The sequence below is a fragment of the Leucopleurus acutus genome, assembly GCF_964270905.1.
Source record: "Leucopleurus acutus genome assembly, chromosome: 2".
Taxonomy (NCBI): domain Eukaryota; kingdom Metazoa; phylum Chordata; class Mammalia; order Artiodactyla; family Delphinidae; genus Leucopleurus; species Leucopleurus acutus.
In genome coordinates, this window is record NC_139143.1 from 96,528,849 (window position 1) to 96,549,647 (window position 20,799).

General features: G+C 51.8%; 1 protein-coding gene across 1 annotated transcript; it reads right to left on the bottom strand.

The window, feature by feature from the left end:
* Positions 1 to 323: 323 nt before the first annotated feature.
* On the bottom strand, positions 324 to 12,189 carry LOC309957303 (chymosin; the record flags this gene model as incomplete). The annotated part of the gene is made up of 9 exons (XM_082832483.1): positions 324 to 461; positions 1,199 to 1,297; positions 1,883 to 2,027; positions 2,792 to 2,905; positions 5,002 to 5,201; positions 7,523 to 7,641; positions 8,648 to 8,765; positions 9,592 to 9,742; positions 12,128 to 12,189. 9 exons carry the CDS (start codon positions 12,187 to 12,189, stop codon positions 324 to 326), a joined length of 1,146 nt encoding a protein of 381 aa, XP_082688609.1.
* Positions 12,190 to 20,799: the final 8,610 nt, after the last annotated feature.

Genomic DNA, 20,799 nt, shown 5'->3' on the forward strand with positions numbered 1-20,799 from the left:
CTTGCTTTTAAAAACCTGACCTGAACTTGAAATGGCCAATTCCCTTGTGAAAGTCTCCATCCATCCACAGTGTCCCCTGTGCTCCCCTACCCATGTGGCCCCCGTTCTGCCGAACACACCACGTGACTGTCACATCCCACCCCCAGAGCGGTGCAGGGATTCAGCCCCAAAGGAAGCCAGGCTTTGCAGAGATGTAGTATTTATTGAGAACCGTCTGCTTAAAAACCTCACCTATGTGTGTGCATGTGTGTGTGCATGCGTGCGGGTGCATGTGTGTATGTGCGTGTGTTTGGGGACAGTGAGGTTGTTGGTCCGAGGTGCAATCAGACGGCCTTGGCCAGCCCCACGCGGTTGTTGGCCCTGTCAAAGACGCTGTAATACTCCCGGATGAAGACATCCCCCAGGATCCACTGCTGGGAATTATTTTCACCCTGGAAGCCACTGGTGCAGAAGCCCTGGTCCTGGGAAAGGGAAGGCTGACATGAAGCTGGTCCCAACCCCAGTTGCTGTGCCTCTCCGGACCCCACCCCCAATCACTCTCTCATCTATTATTTCCTCTCACCCTTGAAATCACCTTCTGAGCTAAGCAAACAAGTATCAGATTCATCTACTCAACAGACGAAAAAATTGACATTCAGAAATGAAGTGTCAGATCCAAGATCACCGGGTGGGTCCCCTCCCCGTTCCCCCTCACTGGCCCTCCCCACGCCCCCGTCCTCCTGCTCTTAGCACCTACGGCCCTGGTGACCAGCCAGAACAGGCCTGGGGACCCAAGACCTTGACAGTTCGGGGTGCTCAGGATTAGGTCAAAGCTGAAGCCGGCAGGGCAGTAGGGATGAGGGTTGGGTCCCCACAAAGCCCAGGTTATCAAGAAAAATCCCAGACAAAGCCCTAGGCCCCAGGGCTTAGAAGCTAGCGCAGTGGATGGAGGTTCCTATGGGTGGCTGTGGTCCCATCCCACCCTCCCTCAGGCCGTTGGGCTCGGTCCTTCCTGTCTGCACCATTTCTCCCAGGATGAGGCTGCCACAGCCACAAATGAGGCCCAAGGACCACAGACCCCACTCAGAAAGGCCCGGTGGTCTAAACGCACGTCCTGCTCTCTCCATCTAGCCCATGCCACTTATCACCAATGTGCTGAGTTGCCAGGAGGCAGGAGGGGAGCTGGGTGAGCCCAGGCTTCCTCTCCGGAGACTCATACCTGGTTGGTGTAGGCGGAGGGGGTCAGTGGGTACATTCTGCTGTTGATCTCAAAGACCACCGTAGGCATGCTGCTCAGGCTGCCGCAGTCGATGTCAAACTAAAGACCAGAGGGAGGTCCTCTTAGAAGGGCCGTGGGTGTGATCTGACTGCCAGTAGCAGAGAAAGTCCCAGGTGGGTCCTCTGCCTCTGCACGGCAGCCGAGAAGTGGGGAGGGACCTGCTACTCAGAGGACCCCCAGGGAGATCCTTAGACCTCAGAGGAGTCACACCGATGGGGACCAGCCCAGGGACAGACACCAGCTCGAGACAAGGAGTTGTTTGCCTCGACATTTCCCCTCCAAGCCCAGCCAGAGCTCCCAAGGACACTGAGAGCACTTAGCTGTCAGGGAGGAAGAGGGGAGACCCATGGGTGGAGGGGGACAAGAGGGCGCAGCAGAGCTCAGTGAGTCGGGGATGTAGGACCCTCCCTGCGGACAGGAAGTCAGATTGCAGCCACTGCACGAGACATGGGGCCCCCAACAGCAAGTGAGCCAAAGCTAGAAAAGCGAGGCCATCTTGAATGCCCCCCAACCCCTGCAGGAATCCCAAGCCCCTCACCATTTCCCTTTGTCATTTCTTCCATGTGCAAAGGGGTTCCCTCTTCAGGGGGGTCTGGGGAGGTGGGGATAAGGGTCTGGCCTCACCTCACCGTACTGGTTCTGTGTGGCTCCGATGGCCATCTGGATGTTAAGGATGTCACTGCTGGGCCCGACCAGCATGGAGGTGCCCGTGTCCAGGATGGCCTGACAGCCACCATCACAGGCCACCACCACACCGCCGATGGTGACACTGCAGAGGGGAAATAGGACGGCCTCGCAGCGCATCCGGCATCCACCCCTCCCTCCCTGGGTCCCTCCTAGCCTCCCCTGCCAGGATCCTTGGCAGGAAGGAAGTCCAGCCACCCCAGACCCTTTTCTTTGGGCTCCTTCCTGGAGCCCCCATAACTTCCTGAACTGAGAGAAAAGACCCGAAACCATTTTCTCCCAACCCAGGGGCTCAGTGGAGGCCACCTGACCTTCTGTGGGACAGAAACTTCAATGAAACAACAAAGTCACAGGCATTAAGGGGTGGAATGAGTACCACCCTGGTTGCCCAAAGATCTGGTTTCAAGCTTTCTCCTGCCATTTATTTGCTGCAAATTCCCCAGTCTTCTTACACTCAGGCTTCTTATCTACAAAATGGGTACATTAACCACCCTGTTCTTGATTTCCTCAAGGGATGGTCGTGAGGTTCAAAGTCGATGTTAGTAAATTACAAAATGAGGATCATCACAGCGCCACCCCCACAGGGCTCTAGTGAGGACTAAACCAGGCAGTCATATTCTCACCCAGCACAACGCCTGGCAGGTAGTGGTGCTGGATAAGCACAGCTAGTCTTATTAATAAAGTGTAAGTGAACGTTCAGCATTCTCACTGACAAAGACACTTGGCCTTAGAGCATCTGATTCATACGTTAATGTGACGGTCTTACGAGCTACCGGGCTGACACCCAGACCCTCACATCCCCACACCTGGAGACAGCCTCTGGCGGGGCCACAGGCGCCGCTCACCCACCTGTCCACGGTGAACTGCCAGTACTTCTGCAAGGTCACAGGCACCCAGTGCAGGGATCCTGTGTAGTAGGACAGGTCAATGGCCCCCAGTGTGAGCATGCTCTCCTGGCCATTCCTGAAACCAAGGAAAGTCATGATGTGGGACTCCGACACCCTGGCTCTGTGAGGAGGTAGCCCAGCCCCACGCAGGGTTAGATGCGATGCAGACCCTGCCGCACTGTCCTCCCTGCCCCCAACACCCACCTCCACCCCAAAGGCTTCAGATGAGCTCTCCCACCTTCCCGGTACTCCGGGCTTTTCTTTGATATCAGCTGCAGCATCCTTTCTCTCTGAACTCTGCAGCACCCACCCAGGCTGAGGCAGCACTAGAGCCCAGAGCATGGTCATTACTGTGGGAGGGGAGGTCAGGAAGTAGGAGGTCACGTGCCCGTCTGGCTCTGCTCAGGCCACTGTGTCCCTGCCCCCCACCACTCAAGGCTTTCGGCCCCCAGCCCTTTGGCCTCGAGCAGGAGAATGGATCTTCAATGAGGTCCCACATGCTCTGCATGAAAACTGCCACCCCAGGGCTTCCCTGGTGGCGCAGTGGTTGAGAATCTGCCTGCTAATGCAGGGGACACGGGTTCGAGCCCTGGTCTGGGAGGATCCCACATGCCGCGGAACAACTGGGCCCGTGAGCCACAACTACTGAGCCTGCACATCTGGAGCCTGTGCTCCGCAGCAAGAGAGGCCACGACAGTGAGAGGCCCGTGCACCGCGATGAAGAGGGTCCCCCGCTTGCCACAACTAGAGAAAGCCCTCGCACAGAAACGAAGACCCGACACAGCCAAAATTAATTAATTAATTAATAAACTCCTACCCCCAACATCTTCTAAAAAAAAAAAAAAAAAACTGCCACCCCAGCCCAAACCCTCTCTGCTCCTCCTGGGACTCTGTCTCATGGCCAGGAAACACCGGCACACTGTGGGTTACCTGCTTCTCACTCTGCAGCTCTTGTTCCTTGGCCTCATCAAGCTCTGTCCCACCTCCGGGCTCTGACACATGTCGCCCCACTGCTTAAAATGTGCCATCCCTTTGCCTCACCTGCATACCACCCACTCAGGCCTCAGCGAAGCTTCCCCTGGCCACTCTCCACACACATATCTTGTCAGACTGGGCTGCCTGTTACTATTAAGCCTTCAGTACATGCAGATCTCCCCTGCAGGGAGTGCTCTTATCACAACTGTCATCATAATTGTATACGTAATTATGATGTGTGTGTTGTCCGTGTCCCCTGCTAAAAAGTTGACTCCCAGTTTGTCCTGTTTGCTGTTGTATCCCCGTCTCCTGGCACAGCCCCTGCACATAGTAAGGACCCATAAATATCTACTGAGTAAATGAATGAATGACTGCACCTAACTTCCCCCTGCCTGGGTTACCCAGCTCCTTCTCCTGGGTGTGGTTCCCTTCTGCCAGTCCTGCCACCCACCCCTCTGTCTAGCAGAGTTGCCCCATCAGGCGGGTAGAGTGGGGAACACTGGACTGGGAGTCAGGAGCCCTGGGCCCCAGACATGGCTCATCCACCAGTTTGAGGGTGACCATCCCGCCCAAGCCTCAGTTCCCTGCATATTGAAAAGAGAAGGCTGGACTCCTTTAGAGCCTGCTCTAAACATCTGTGAGTCTCAGGGACATCAATAAATGATTACTGAGGCCTGCCGCTTTGGAAGAAAAGAGATAAAAAGCCCGTATGCAGAGATGGATTCAGGCTTCCTTTTTTTTATTTATTTATTATTTTTTTTTGCAGTACGCGGGTCTCTCACTGTTATGGCCTCTCCCATTGCAGAGCACAGGCTCCGGACGCGCAGCCTCAGCGGTCATGGCTCACGGGCCCAGCCGCTCCGCAGCATGTGGGATCTTCCCAGACTGGGGCACGAACCTGCGTCCCCTGCATCGGCAGGCGGACTCTCAACCACTGTGCCACCAGGGAAGCCCCAGTCTCCCTTTTTTAAATGCCAGAAATGAAAGTCAAATGCTGGCCCAGTGGACTCTGGCTGCATCAGTGACCATGCTGGGGACCTTTAGGCAGGAGGTTGGATGTTTCTGGAAGCAAGGAGAGGTTTGCTTGGATGCTGGTGACTACCCTTGTGTTGCAGCGTCCCCAAGGGGTGGACACTCCTCAGCCGACAGCCCCTGCAAGGATGTGGAAGTCCAGCCCACGCCGGGTGCAGCTCCTACCTGTCCATGTAAACCGAGAACAGGTCTTGGGCCACCAGGTGCCTGTTCATCATGTTGTCAAACACGGGGACCGAGTACTCAGAGGCAAGGGAGGGGTAGGCCAGCCCCAGGATCCCATCGAACTCGGAGTAGGTGAAGACGTCACCAGGTTCCTGGGTGCTCAGGCCCACGGTCTGCTGGGGGTCCACAATGTCGGAGACCTGCAAGAAAGGCAGAGTGACCTCCACCAGGGGGCCCTGCAGGCAGAGGACCCAGAAAGGTCGAGGGTCAGGCTCTGCCAGCCCGCCCTCCCTCTTTTAGACAGCGTAGTTATGTGAGCTTAAGAGAGAAAAGCCTCCTTTCCCAGCTCTGTGCTGTGGTTTTGAGGGAACTGGTCTGATGAGGCAGGGGACAGGGTGGCAGGGGAAGAGAGAGCATGGCTGGGGGTACGGACAGCAGTGCTCATGGTGCAGAGGTTGGGAGTGAGCCCAAAGAAGGGCATAAAACAAGGGATGCTCCAAGGCCCTCTGCCAGCCTGAAGCCCTGCCATCAGCTGCTGCACCAGGGCATCTCCCAGGGAAGAGCCGTGGGAGCAGCATGATGGACAGAAAGAACACGCACGCAGTTTGCATCGAAAAAGATCCCGCTGGGGCTTCCCTGGTGGCGCAGTGGTTGAGAGTCCGCCTGCCGATGCGGGGGACACGGGTTTGTGTCCCGGTCCGGGAGGATCCTGCGTGCCGCGGAGCAGCTGGGCCTGTGAGCTGTGGCCGCTGAGCCTGCGCGTCCGGAGCCTGTGCTCCGCAACGGGAGAGGCCACAGCAGTGAGAGGCCCGCGTACCGTAAAAAAAAAAAAAAGAAGAGTAAAAGATCCCGCTGTGCATCCTTGCTCTGTCGTGTGCTGTGTGACGTTGGACCAGTACCTCTCTGAGCCTCAACCTCCGCATCTGTTACAGGGAATAATAACACCTGCATCTCAAGGCAGTGCTTAGACTAAAGAATATGAACGCTGAACATTTATCGCGCACTTACTAAATGTATGATCAGTGAACCTTTATCGGCACTCTGCGAAGAAGTGCTAACCCCAAAGTGTCCTATCAACCTGCCCGCTTCCCTGGAAGGCTGACGCGTCCACTAGCCTATTCTGAGCTCCCACAGCGGCCCACCAGGCCTCCTGCTTCTACTCTGTCCCCTTATAACCCATCCTACACACAGGTAGCCAAAGAGAGATGGAGAGTGGACGTCCTCAGGTCACCCCTTGCTCCACAGGCTACTGAAGGTATTCAGGATGAAACCTGCGTCCTAGAGTCCCCTCATGCTCTGGTCCCTTAGCTCACTCTGCTCCACGCACACTGATCTTTCTCTTCCTTGGGTGCCCCACTCATTCTCACTTCATGTGAGACTTCTGTGGGTGGCAGGGGGGAGGGAGGTCCTGACCCCTGAGCTTCTCTCTCCCACTCCCTGCCCAAGGTGGGTGAGCAAAGACAGCAAGGTGCACCACGGCTCAGGCCCACAGCAAGGGCCAGCTCTTCCGTGAAGATGCAGGATTTCCCCCCAGAACCCAAAATAGCAGAAAATAGCAAAACCTCGGCAGGGGAATCGGCCTTCCAGACGCCTGTGTGCGGGGCCACCTCAGCCAGTGGCTCTGGCGCTGACTCCTGGGGAGGCCTGAGCTGGGAGGGCAACTCCTCAGCCGAGGAGAGGGCTGTCAGCAGAGAAGGGCTGTGTCCTTTTGGGCTTGAAGTAGAAAAGACTTCAGCCAGACTCCGGGAAGAACTAAAGGAAGATCAAGGGGAAGAGCACCAAGGGATGCTGCTTGAGTTTTAATCTTAGATGGTGGATGAGGACGAAAAGAAAGATGTTAACGTGTATTGGGCACTTACTATGTGCTGGCCACTGTATTAAGTACTTCAGAAGCCGAAAAGGAACAAGAGCAAGGGGAGCCCTTGCCCAGAGGGCACAGATGCTCTCTGACATGAAAGAAGATGCTGCTCTGTGACTGATCAAGAATGAGGTTAGGCCCAGAGAGTCGGAGACGTGGGTCTGACACTCAGCTCCCATTGTCCCCCAGCTGTGCGACTTCAGGCAAGTCATCAGCTCATCTGAGCCTCGGGTCCCTCATCTGAACAATGGGGGTGAGAATACCTTCCTCAAAGGGCTGTTGAAAGAACTAAATTTAAAATGAGATCACACGGGTGACGCTGAAGAGCTCAGAACTGGCAAAGACTCAGGATTCAGGACTCACTATGGCCAGGTCAAGTGAGAAAAGGGTTAGGAGGATGGAAACCGGACCCAGAGAAGCGCGTCGGGTGGGGCTCTGGGGACTGACATGGGAAGGAAACGGGGAAGGGAGGGAGGGACACCCCACAGCTGCTGCTGACAAAAATCCCTCTCAGATTCCTCCCCCACAGGGCCACCAACAGGGCCAGGACCCAAAGGGCCTCGTGGCACCAGCTGTGGCACAGCCCAGAGCCCGGGTTTCTGGGTGGGAGAGTGGCTGGTGCGAGGGGAAGGCGAGGGCTGGCTGGCCCCAAGCCCCACTCACAGTGACGGTGTCGTAGCCCAGGAAGCCCTGCATGCTGCCCGTGCCGTACTGGATGGACAGGGGCTTGCCCAGGTTCTGGAAGGTGGACGACATGCTTGGGTCGAAGCGCTGGTGATTTTCTGGAACACAGACTCAGGGTTAGTGGGGCTTGTAGCATCTTCTCACCACTCGACAGTGCCAGTGGGAGCTGAATCCTCACCAGGTCTTGTAAGGATATCGTCTAAATACTAACGATTCTCTCTACTGAAAATAAGCAAGAAAATTATTCCTTGCTGCTCAACCCAACTCTCTGACCCCCAGTGCTACCTTCGTAGCTCCCAAACAAAAAAAAAAGGAAGAAGAAAACCATCCCTGTGGTTTCCCGGGACCGGCTTCTACCAGCTTCGTAATTTCCCGCCACTCTTTTTGCTTCACTAAACATTGGTTTCCTCACCTGGTAAGTGGGGACAAAAAGAGCACCAACCTCCCAGGATTGTGGGAGAAATAAACTATTTACATATATTAAATGTTTACTCAGGGGCTTCCCTGGTGGAGCCGTGGTTAGGAGTCCGCCTGCCAGTTCAGGGGACATGGGTTCGCACCCTGGTCCGGGAAGATCCCACATGCCTCTGAGCAACTAGGCCTACATGCCACAGCTACTGAAGCCCGTGCAACTAGAGCCCGTGCTCCGCAACAAGAGAAGCCACCGCCATGAGAAGCCCACACACCACAACTAGAGAAAGCCCGCTCACAGCAACGAAGACCCAAAACACTCAGCCAGAAAACAACAACAACAACAACAAAAAAGTTTACTCAGTGCCTCTCACTTCATTCTCCCAGGACCCACTGGCATGCCGTAGACCCATTTTACAGAAAGAAAAACTGAGGACCCGCGAGGGTAAGGAGTCTGCCTTGGCTCTTAATAGAGCCAAAAACAAAAGGAAAAAAGTCCCCTCATTTCTCACTGGTGCTTTATCCATCAGCCTGTGATTTGCACACCTTCCCAGTCTCTGGCCATTTGGAAGGGTTGAGCGAGGCTGGGCATGTCCAAGCAAGCTCTCCTTCCCCCTGTGTTTACCCCCAGCCACCCTGACCGTGGCTGGCAGAGCAGAGGGGTGGGCAGGGCAGGGGGTGGGGGTCACTCACGGCAGGCGTTGCTCTTGCAGTAGACAGAGGGCACCCAGAGGTCGGAGGAGCCAGTGTCAAACACCACAGTGAACTCCTGGGGCGGGGTCCCAACGTAGATCTTCCCAAAGTACTGACTCTGAGGACAGACAGCACTGGGTGAGGGTTGACGCTCGGCACGGAGCCTGTTCAGTTCTGTAGGCCCCGTGCTTTCTGCCCACAGACCTAGGGAAGAAATGGAAGGAGGATCCCTGGGGGGTTCTTCATCCCCGGTCCCCACGCTGAGCTCCGACCCCAGCCATGTGTGTCTTGCCCCTCCCGCAAGCCCTACATCCACTGCCGGAATCAGCCCCCAAAGCATACACTGGACCAAAAGGTAAGCCCTGTCTGGTAGGGAGCCTGGGCCACCCTGCCAGGGGGAGGGACATAGTGACGGGGCACCAGCTAGGTACAGACCCCAGACCCAAGCTGTCCTGGCCGCCCCTCCTTTCCCGCTCTCCTCACGGGTCAGTACTGGGGCCGGGGCAGGCATGGGGACGACCTAGATAAGGAAACGAGGGCACAGAAGAGAAAAACAGCAGGTTGTTTACTGCCAAGAGTGACAGATGAGAGAGACAGTCTCCAAAAAGGAAGAGGGCACAGGGGGCACTCCTGCCATGTCCCAGGCAGCTGCCCCCTCCGTGCCAAGCCCAGCCCAAGACATGGGTTCCCTGGGCCCAGAAATGCAGGCATGAGGTTGGATCTGGGAGCAGACCACGTACCCCTGAGGGATGCTGTCCGCAGGAAGGTCGTCTGAGGTGCAGGGATTGGTTTTACAGGGCCTGCTGGCCCCTGGGAGATACTGAGGGCTGGGAGACGGCCCCACATCCCCCGGGGTGCCATGACTCCTGAAAGAATGAAAGAGGCAGGGGGCAGCCAACACACTGTGTGGGAATCATCATGGGAAGGCAGGCAGAGCCACTCACATCCAGGTAGCTGGTCAGGGGCTCGCTGGCCACCTCCCCGAAGCTGGAGTACTTGCTGCTGACGGCAGACTGGTGTTTCTGCAGGAAGTCCTCCAGGAGCCCATGCTCCTTTAGTGCCTTTCTCAGGGGTTTGCCTTTGTGCAGAGGGATCCTGGGGAAAGGGGAAGAATGAGTGGTGAGGTGGGCATCTCCACAGGGCTGCCCAGCCTCAGAGAAGTGCCCAGAGGCTCTGGGCTCCATAAGCCACCCCCCCAATCTTGTACCATAACCCGAAATGAAAATTGCATTCTACGACAGTTCACAAATCCACACCAGCCCTTACTAAATGCAATGCACTCTGACATTTCCTACTCCTTTCTCTTTTTTAATGCTGGTGGAGACTCAATCGATGTATTTTATAACCCGCTAATGAGCTTTGCAACTCCAAGGTTTGAAAGACACTAAGCGTATTCTCATTCAGTCTCCAGTTCTTACTGTAGACCTACTATGTGCCGGGCACCGTATGGGGCACAGGGGACACAATGGGGAAAAGGGTACAGTCTTACCCTCCAGAAGCATACTGTCTGGAGAGAAAAACAGTGTCCCCCACACTCTGGAAAACGCTATGACAATGCTCCTACCCTTTGCCAACCCCTGTTCTCTGCTCTCTGGGCAGCCTAACGTGGGTGGAAATTCTTCAAAGGGTTTCAGCACAGAGTGTGGTCCCCAGGGAACTTGGTTAGAATTTAGATGTTGGGTGATGGAGGCAGATCAGCAGGAAGAGAATCAAGAAGGAAGACGGCAGAAGCTGGGTCAAGACCTGGTCTCCCCAAAGCCCGCAGAGCTCCAGCTTCTCTGCGAAATGCATTCTCTCTTCCTTTCCAGCCGTATCGGGGCCCTGCTGTGGACCAGCTGAGTGGCTTAACCTCTCCGGCTCTTAGTTTCCTCTCCTGCAGACTGAAGGACTGGAGCGTGATGGTTCCCAATGTCCCTCCCAGCTCTAAGAATCACATGGTCCTCCTCCATGGGCCTATTTTAAGGACAACTGGAGACTACAGGTGTGAAAGTGCTCTGAGAGTAATAAAATGGCAGCAGCTTTAAGACCCATAAAGAAAACGGGTTTTCTCATGTTGTTCATGTCCCAAATGGATCCCACGTGGAACAACCTCGTATGTGAGTTATGGTCTCTCGTCTGGCGCCTTCCCACCCTCAGGTGTGACATCAGCAGGGACCTGACTTATAAATGAAAGGTTCTCGAGACATTTCTCAGCCTTTGTCTCTGATGATAGAAAAGAACTTCAGCCCAAAAGGAAGGAGGCTGGGCTGAGCTCCTGGGAGCAAACCCACAGCTGCCCTTTCCCATGTTCAAGCCCCCAGTACTTTCTGTTTTTTCCAGCTCCGGTTCTCACTGGCTACGAGATCCACTGGCTGAGTGCCTGGTGACTCCCACACTAGTAACTGCAACTCTGCTGAGCTGTCCCATCACAACACAAGACCCAGAGAGCCTCCCTCAGGGCAAGCGAGCATCAAAGGCAGTCCACCGCCCCACTATGGCGGCCCTGAACACAGGCTCCAGCCGCCATGAAACTTCCACCCACTCCTGCCTCCAGGCCTGTGCTGAGGCCACCAGATGCCTGACACTTGGAAGAACTCCACTTTCAGGACCACCACAAGCAGCCCCCACTGGTCAAAGACACTGGACCTCTTTTTAGGGATCCTGCTTCCCAGGGATGGATTCAGGTTTCCCTGGGCTCGGACCTTGACAGGGCTCGAACCTGGGAACCAGAGGCAGTGTGACGGTCTTTGGCAAGAGTCTGGGACCAAGACTGGGACCACCTGGGACCAAGTCCCGGCTCCTCCATTTTTAATCATGTGGCCTTGGGCAGCTCACGGACCCTCCCTGAACAACAGTTTCCTCATCTGTAAAATGCAAATAATATATCTACCTAATCCCTGAGGCTTAGTATAGGTAAGGACCTAGTTAAGTGTCTGGCACCTAGTAGCATGCAGCTCCATAAGTATCAGTTATTATTTTGGGAGGAGAACCTGGGAACTTCACCCACAAAGGATTTGGACAAAATAACGAGAACTTTATTTTGTTTAACAGACACACACATAGCTCTTACAATGTGCCAGGCACTGTTCAGAGCATTTGACAAATACTAACTCATATACCCCTCATGATAACCCCATAAGATGGATACTTCTGTCACCCTAATTTCACAAATTTATGTTAAGTGGTGTTAGAGAGTTACGTTAGTGATGGAGCTGGGGATCAAATCGCAGGCAGTTTAACTCCAGAAGCCATGCCCTTAATCCCCCAGGCAGCCCATCTGACCCCCTGTTCTCGTTCATCACGCCCTGAAGAGAGTAACGGAACGCCTTAGAGGGAAAGGCCCAAAACACGAAGGCAAGACTGACCGGGAGCGACTATCTTGGGAAACTGTAGCATGTCCTTGAGGACTCCCGGGGGAACAATGGCTGGAAGACCATGGAGAGACCCACACAGAGCCGATGCGTGCGATGCCCATCCCCTCCCCTGGGGCCTGACACCCACCTGGTGATCCCAGTGCCCTGGGAGAGAGCGAGGACTGAAAGTAGCACCACGAGGCACCTCATCCTGGACCTGGGTCTGGCCACCACTCCAGCCAGTGCCCACTCCCAACAGCCTTTATAGAGAATGCGGGGTTCCCTCTGGCTGGGAGCCCAGGCTGCAGAGATAGCCCCTAAATTCAGGCCACTCCACAAACACATTAAGATAGCACCCAGACTACACAACACCTGCTCTGATAAGGGCCACTCCGGGGACTTCAAAGCTGAAGGGTACACATGCCTGATCTTCAGGCCAGGAAATGTCACTCACACCTTCCTGATCTGATTTCCCCTTTCAAACAGGACTTCTTGGGCTAACACAGGTGGAGCCACTGCCAGAGTCCTATCTCATGTCGTACCTTATGGTCTGTAAAGAGGCCTGTTCCCAGTGAGCCCCTTCCTGCCCTAGCTGCCTCCCATCCCTGGGCCTGACTTCACAGGAGCCCCAGCCGGCCCTATCCTGGAGTCTCCCTGCCCAGTCCTCCCAGGCCAGGTTTCCAGGGTCCACTCAGTCTACTCCCCAAGTGGCATCTGAGGCCGAGAGTGCCTGTTCAGCCTGTCATCTCCATCTAAGAGAGCCACAGATCCAAGATTCCTGCTCCCCCAGGGTGTGGCCCTTTGTTCCATGTTGGAAGCGCATTGGGAAGGGGAGGGAGCAGACACCAGATCCCATGAACAGTTGGGAGGCCTGAGGAGGGTAAACGGGGAGGGCAAGCATGTACCACACATGGAGGGGAAGGAGGAAGCTATGACATGATGGTCAGGTTTGGGGAACAGGTTAAGCGCATCTAAGCCACACACAGAGGACCCAGAAGAGCTTCTTGGAGGCACACATGCAGGCGCTTGTGATGAGGAGAGGGTCCCAGGGTCCAGGCCAGATTGGCCAGATATGCTCTCAGGCCTGTAGCCTGGGAGAGCATTAGGGCAAAAAGGAAAACAAAGACTTAGCCACCAAAGTGGAAGTCACATCCCAGGAGTGAGGGGAGGCTATGAACTGGAAGCTCAGGCTCAAGTTAGAATAAGGCAGGGGCTTTGGGACCACGGGTGTGAGGGAGACTAGAGTGCCAGCCATCCACACCCTGTAGGACAGATGTCTGCAAAGTGAGGGAGGCCTGGTGGTGTGGAAGAGGGAAGCATGGGCCTGGAACAGAGAGGGCAGGTTGGGGAGCTGAAGAGGTGAGCATGTGGTGGGCCTGTGGTGGGCCCCGGACATGGGCAGGGGGTGGTCTGGGAGGGGCAGATCCAGAAGCTCCTGTATTTGACTTGTAAGGGCCTCAGGAGGCCAGTCGACAGGGAATCTGAGTGTTTTATGACAGGCCTGAGGAGGACAGGCAGACCCCACCCTGGCCATGGCAATGCCTACCCTCATATCCTTTCCCAGTAGCCCAGGATGCTGCTGCTTCTCAGGTCCCAGGAAGCAGCCGTGGGCACATCCAGCTTTCCAAAAGCACCCTCACGACACCGTCAAGGCACCCTCTCTTTCCAAAACCAGGGAAGCGGAGAGAAAAAAACGCCACCTGATGATACAGCTTGTTTCCCATTTCCTTCCCTGAGAACGCCGCCCTGCCAGGCCAGGCAGGGCCTGCGTGTCCTGTCCCAGTGGCCCTGCATCCGACTGCTGTTTCCTCCCACACATCAGCACCCAGCATGCCACATAGTAGATGCTCAATTAAATGCTTGGTTAAGCAAATGAATGAATGAATGGTCTTGCCGCCACTCTTGAGGAATAACTAGCAGGCCGCATCTTTATTGTGTCCTGCAGATGAAGAGATGCAGGCTCAGAGAGGTTAAAGGGCTTGCCCGTAAGGCAGAAGAGCTTGAACTGCCACAAGACTCTTGGTCTGATGCTCTACATACACTGTACCACAGGGCCCAACAGGCTGTGAGAAGTTCATGAGTTTACAATGTCGAGTCTGGGGCAGCACTGCTTCCAGCTCACTCCTCTCAACTTCTGGACATTCCTTGGGACAGCCATGCTTGTGAGCAATGGGGCCATTGGTAGCATCTGGGGCTGGGACCCGCAGGGGTCAGCACATCAGGCAAGAGTGCTATACCACCCTGCTCCATGTCACCAGTGGCCCAGCCTGACCCAGCAGCAAACACTACTGAACAATGAGTCTTGGAAGTCAGGCTCAGCCCCCTCTCTGTCAGCAAGGTGACCCTCAAAGCCAAGAACCAAAGCACTGGTTTCTCCGTGTTTATTCACAAGATTGGGATCATTCTAACAGCATTCAAGTGCACGCTATCAGGAAGGCTGCCCCAGACTGCACAGGATGTTAGGACTGTATATCCCTGGGAAGCAGGCCAAAAACTGCAAAAAGCTTTTAGAAAAGCCACGATAAGATTTCATCACTGGGTACCCAGAGCCAGGTGGGAGCGACTCTCTTTGGTCTAGATTCCTTGAGTCTGGGAACTGACCCACAAAAGTGGCTCAAACAAAATCAGGGCCCAGGGGCAGCCTTTCCTGGGTACCCAACCTTGTGACCTCCACTCAGACGTGAGTGGCAACACCACCAACTCAACACATCCTGAGAATCTCCTAAGGGCTTACACTGGACAGAGGTGTGGAGCTGGTGTCATCTCCACCCCCAGGGAGCCACAGTCGGGTGGGGGACAAATTGGCCCTGGTATGTGACCCTGTTGTGATCCAAAGGGCCAGACACCTCCTCTGCAGGGGTTCGTTGGCAGGGGAGCGTGGTTTCTGTAAAGTACACGTGGAATGATCCTGGACTTGAATCCTGGGTCTCCACGTGTAATTACCCTGGGCTTGAACTCTGGGTCTGCCACATGGTGTTGTGACCTTGAGCAAATCCCTTTACTTCTGTGTGCCTCAGTTTCCTCTTCTGTAGGGTAGAGACAATGGCACTGAGAGGGTCATGTGAGGGTCAAAGATAAGAGAGTCCAGGGTTGCTGTTTGTTAGGCCTTCTACAAGTAGGCGGCATAGCGACCGCGGTTGTGTGACCTTGAACATTTCAATCGTTCCCTGGCCTCGGTTCCTCATCTGTGAAATGTGGGATTTACAAGCTCATGGAGCTGGTCTGAATCTCAGATGTGTCCACAGCAGCAGTTCTTTTTGTGCTCTATAAATCAGTTGAATTTCTGCCCTGTGCCCGGAGCCCTCCAGACTGAGGGGCAAATTAACCTTAGCCATTTTTGCACAGTGCCCCACAGATGTGCTTTGGCACACGTGACTCTCCAGCCCACCAAGTTTACGGGGGCGTGGGTGGGCAGCAGTGCCCTGTCGTCTTTCCTTGTCCCTGCCTGGGTCCCTGTTGCCTCCGTGTCTCACCTGAGCCCCCAGCCTTCTGGAAGCTTCCATGGTCATCCTCCCCAAGACAGGCCACGTGGCCACTCCACCCTGATCTTGCCACCTACCTGCGCCACTGACAGGAAGCAGGGTCCAGGTCCCCGCCACTCAGAATCTGCCTGACTCCCCTGCCTCTGCCTTCTACACCCTCTGAGGAGCCCCCAATTCCCCCAGGGCTTCAGGAGAAACACATCTTGACCTGGAGACCCTGCAAGTCCCTTCTGCTTTCTGCCCACATCTTCCCTGAGCAAAGAAAGGTAAAGCTGGCTTTTCCTTTCCTGAAGAAAAGAGAAAGGAGAAAAATGAGAGGAGTTTTTTAAAAAGTCATAAATCAGTACCTCAAAATATTATTCAGCCACACTTAAAGCCTATACCATACTTAGTTAGTGTCAGACACCATGCATTTACTCTTTTAAAAGGTCTCCATGTCACAGATGAGCAAACAGGAGCTTAGAAAGCTTAACTAATTTTCAATATCACTCAGCTAATGATAAACGGAGCTGGGATTGAAACTTGGGTAGGTTTGATTCTTGACGGTGCAGTCTTTCAGTCTGACCACGTGACCCTCCCAGCACCAAAATCCTGCAGTTCAGCAAACATGACATCCCATCCACACTCAACAAGCCTGGGGCTGAAGAAGGTGGGAGGGGTCCTAGGGTCTTTAATGCAGCTCAGCTGGGAGAGACTTCAGAAGGGCAGAAACCTAGAAAACACATCAGAAGACTGCCCTGCACATTTGTAAGTCCCTACCCTTCTCCCCTCCTGCTCCCAAAGTGATCCCTGTGAGTGGGATCCTGGCCGGTCCTCCAGCCATGGTCAGCAGAAATTTGGGGGGAGACCAGCACCCAGCCTCCAAACCCGCAACTCTGTTTGTTCTGCATCAAGTGACCTGAGCCCTGAGAATGTCTGCCCAATGCCTCATGGAATTGCCAGGTCCTCTTGGGAGAAGGGCGGGGTTAGGGACCCTGCCCTGCACACACGGGAGAGCACATTGTGAGTTATGGGAAACAGCAACAGGGAAGCCCATTCCATGCTGAGCACAAGGGCAGCTGTGCTTTCAGAATGGGAGGCAGAAAGGGGAGGATGGGAGAGAGGGAAGGGTCAAGGCAATCCCCAGCTCCGATGCAGAACTCAGGGCCACCAGCAAACCAAGTCTCCGGATCACTGGTTCATGCACCTTGAGATCATGTTTTGCTTTATAAATACAGTGTTAAAGAATCACTAAATAGTTGGGGAACAGGACTTGGTCAAAAACTAATAGTATTGTATCGATGTCAATTTCCTGGCTTTGATATTTGTACTGATTTTGATTTTAATATTTATAAGGAAATGTCCTTGATTTGGGGAGACAAACTGAAGTAAAGGAGCATTGTGTCTGCAACTTACTTTCTAAGAGATCAGAAATAAATATATATATATATATATGCATATATATACAGAGAGAGAGAGAATAAAGCAGGTGTGGTCAGGTATCAACATTTGGGATATCTGGGTGAAGGTTTCAGGAATTCTTTATATTTCTGTAAATTTGAAATTATTTGTAAATAAAAAGTTTTTAAAGATTGAGATAATCTAAAGACCTCTCCAAATAAATTCCTTATTTATAACTTTGACATCCAGCATATTCAGAAGGAAGAGGATGGAAACCAAACAGCAAAAGAACCAGCTACTCAGCACCCAGGGCCCTGCTCCAAGGGAAAGCCATTCAGCTAAGGCTTTGGGAAGCAGGGCTGGCAGCTTCCTAAATCCCATTTGGGGCTGTTTTTTCAGTAGGGAGTTGAAAAGAGGAAGAATAGTGGGGTGGAAGAGAGGAAGAAAAGGATGGGAAGATTCTCTGGTAAAAATCAGGTCCCTCCCAACTGTGCCTCCAGCTTCACAAGACACCCACATCATGACCGGACAAAGCAGGGCTCAAAGGGGACAATAAAGGTGGACAGGGAGAACACGAGCCACTGCAGGACGACGAAACAGAATCTGTGTCACGCGTCTTGAGATCATGAATGTTTGCTTTATAAATACAGTTTTAAAGAATCACTAGATAGTTGGGGAGAAGAATTGATCCAAACTTTCAACTTCAAAAGCTTCATGACATTGTATTTGACGATGATTTCTTGGATATGATGCCAAAAGCACAGGCAACAAAACATAAACTACAACAAAACAAAAAACGTTGTGTATCAAAGGACACTATCCACAGAGTGAAAATCAACCCACAGAATGGGAGAAAATATTTGCAAACAAACCAAATATCCGATAAGGGGTTAACATCCAGAATACATAAAGACTTCCTGCAACTAAACAACACACGCAAAAAAAACAAGTAACCCGAGTACAAGATGGGCAAAGGACTTGAATAGACATTTTTTCAAAGAAGATGTACAAATGGCCAGGAAACATATGAAAAGATGCTCAACGTCACTAATCATTAAGGAAATGAAAATAAAACCACAGGGAGATATTAGCTCACAGCCATTAAGATGGCTATCAAAACAAATAAATAAATAAAACAAACCCCAGAAAATAACAAAGGTTGGCAAAAATACAGAGAAATTGGAACACTTCTATATTGTTGGTGGGAATGTAAAATGGTGCAGCCACTATGGAGATCAGTGTAGCAGTTCCTCAAAAAATTAAACAGAATTATCATATGATACAGCAATTATATAACCAAAAGAATTGAAAGTAAAATCTCAAAAAGATATTTGTACACCCATGTTTGTAGCAGCAGCAGCATCATTCACAATAACCAAAAGGTGGAAGCAACCTAAGGTTAGATGGATGAATCGGTAAACACAATGTGGTAGATACATACAGTGGAAGATTATTCAGGCTTAGAAAGGAAATTCCTTACAACTTGGTGGCCATTAATTTAACTTTGGGCTTTTTGGTGTATGCTAATTTAGTCAGATTTCAAGAAGATACATAGACATTTCGGTCCTCGTTAATTAAATGAGGACATTTTAAGAAGTTGAAAGAGAATTTGATTTCAAGTTGAGAGTGTATTCTCTTTTAAAACCCACCTGATTATTAAATAGCTTCAATTTTATTTTTAAAAGCTGCAACTTGTTGAGTAGATGGTCCTGAAAGTACAAGTGAGATATTAACAGGCTATGTATACAATAAAATGGTTTTATTTTCAGTTTTGCACCACAAAACACTGATTAGTATAAGAAACAATCCACACCATTATTGGATTTTGTTTTTTGCCTGATTCAGGTGTCCCTTGAGTGATATCCCTTAAATGTTCGGGGTTGGGAGTCAGAACCAGTTATCTGGCTTCTCTTGTCTATTGCTTAGGTTTGTTCTTGCTGTCAAAACTGCTCCCTGCCCCCCGTCAATGGTGTGACACATGCTCATGCACATTATGTTAAAATGAGTACATCCTTGTATTCGTATTTTCAACATTGCCAAGGTGCTATGGGAAATTAACACAAAATTAGAAAAACTAAAATTATTAAAAAGCAAAAAAAAAAAAAGGAAGGAATTTCTGACACATGCTACAATGTGTATGAAACTTGAAAACATTATGCCAAGTGAAATAAGCCAGTTTCAAAAGGACAAATACTGTGTAATTCCACCTATATGGGGCACTTAGAGTAGTCAGATTCATAAAGACAGTAAGCAGAATGGTGGTTGCCAGGATGTGGGAGGAGGAAGGAAATGGGGAGTTATTGTTCAATGGGTATAAATTTTTCAGTTTTGCAAGAAGAAAAGAGTTATGGAGACGGATAGTTGATGGCTGCAAGACAATGTGAATGTACTTAATGCCACTGAACTGTACACTTAAAAATGGTTAAAATGCTAAATTTATGTTATGTGCATTTTACCACAATTTTAAAAATTAAAGTTCACTTGTAACTAAAAAGAAACACACAAGGAGAGGAACCAAGATAGCAGAGTAGAAGGACGTGCTCTCACTCCCTCTTGCGAGAGCACCAGAATCACAACTAGCTGCTGGACAATCATCAACAGGAAGACACTGGAACTCACCAAAAAAGATACCCCACATCCAAAGACAAAGGAGACGCCACAATGAGATGGTAGGAAGGGTGCAATCACAGTAAAATCAAATCCCATAACTGCTGGGTGGGTGACTCACAGACTGGAGAACACATATACCACAGAAGTCCACCCACTGGAGTGAAGGTTCTGAGCCCCACATCAGGCTTCCCAACCTGGGGGTTGGCAATGGGAGGAGGAATTCCTAGAGAATCAGACTTTGAAGGATAGTGAGATTTGATTGCAGGACTTTGACAGGACTGGGGGAAACAGAGACTCCACTCTTGGAGGGCACACACGAAGTAGTGTGCACATCGTACACAGGGGAAGGAGCAGTGACCCCAGGGGAGACTGAACCAGACCTATCTGCTAGTGTTGGAGGGTCTCCTGCAGAGGCGGGGGGTGGCTGTGGCTCACCGTGGGGACAAGGACACTGGCAGCAGAAGTTCTGGGAAGTACTCCTTGGTGTGAGCCCTCCCAGAGTCTGTCATTAGCCCCACCAAAGAGCCCAGGTAGGCTCCAGTGTTGGGTTGCCTCAGGCCAAACAAGCAACAGGGAGGGAACCCAGCTCCACCCATCAATAGTCAAGCGGATTAAAGTTTTACTGAGCTCTGCCCACCAGAGCAACAGTCAGCTCTACCCGCCACCAGTCCCTCACATCAGGAAATTTACACAAGCCTCTTAGATAGGCTCATCTACCAGAGGGCAGACAGCAGAAGCAAGAAGAACTACAATGCTGCAGCCTGTGGAGTTAAAACCACATTCACAGAAAGATAGACAAGATAAAAAGACAGAGGGCTTTTTACCAGATGAAGGAAAAAGATAAAACCCCAGAAAAACAATTAAGTGAAGTGGAGATAAGCAACCTTCAAGAAAAAGAATTCAGAATAATGATAGTGAAGATGATCCAGGACCTCGGAAAAAGAATGGAGGCAAAGATCCAGAAGATGCAAGAAAGGTTTAACAAAGACCTAGAAGAATTAAAGAACAAACAAACAGAGATGAACAACACAATAACTGAAATGAAAAATACACTAGAAGGAATCAATAGCAGAATAACTGAGGCAGAAGAATGGATAAATGATCTGGAAGACAGAAAGGTAGAATTCACTGCCATGGAACAGTATAAAGAAAAAAGAATGAAAAGAAATGAAGACAGCCAAAGAGCCCTTTGGGACAACATTAAACGCAACAACATTTGCATTATAGGGGTCTCAGAAGGAGAAGAGAGAGAGAAAGGAACAGAGAAAATATTTGAAGAGATTATAGTTGAAAACTTCCCTAACATGGGAAAGGAAATAGCCACCCAAGTCCAGGAAGTGCAGCGAGT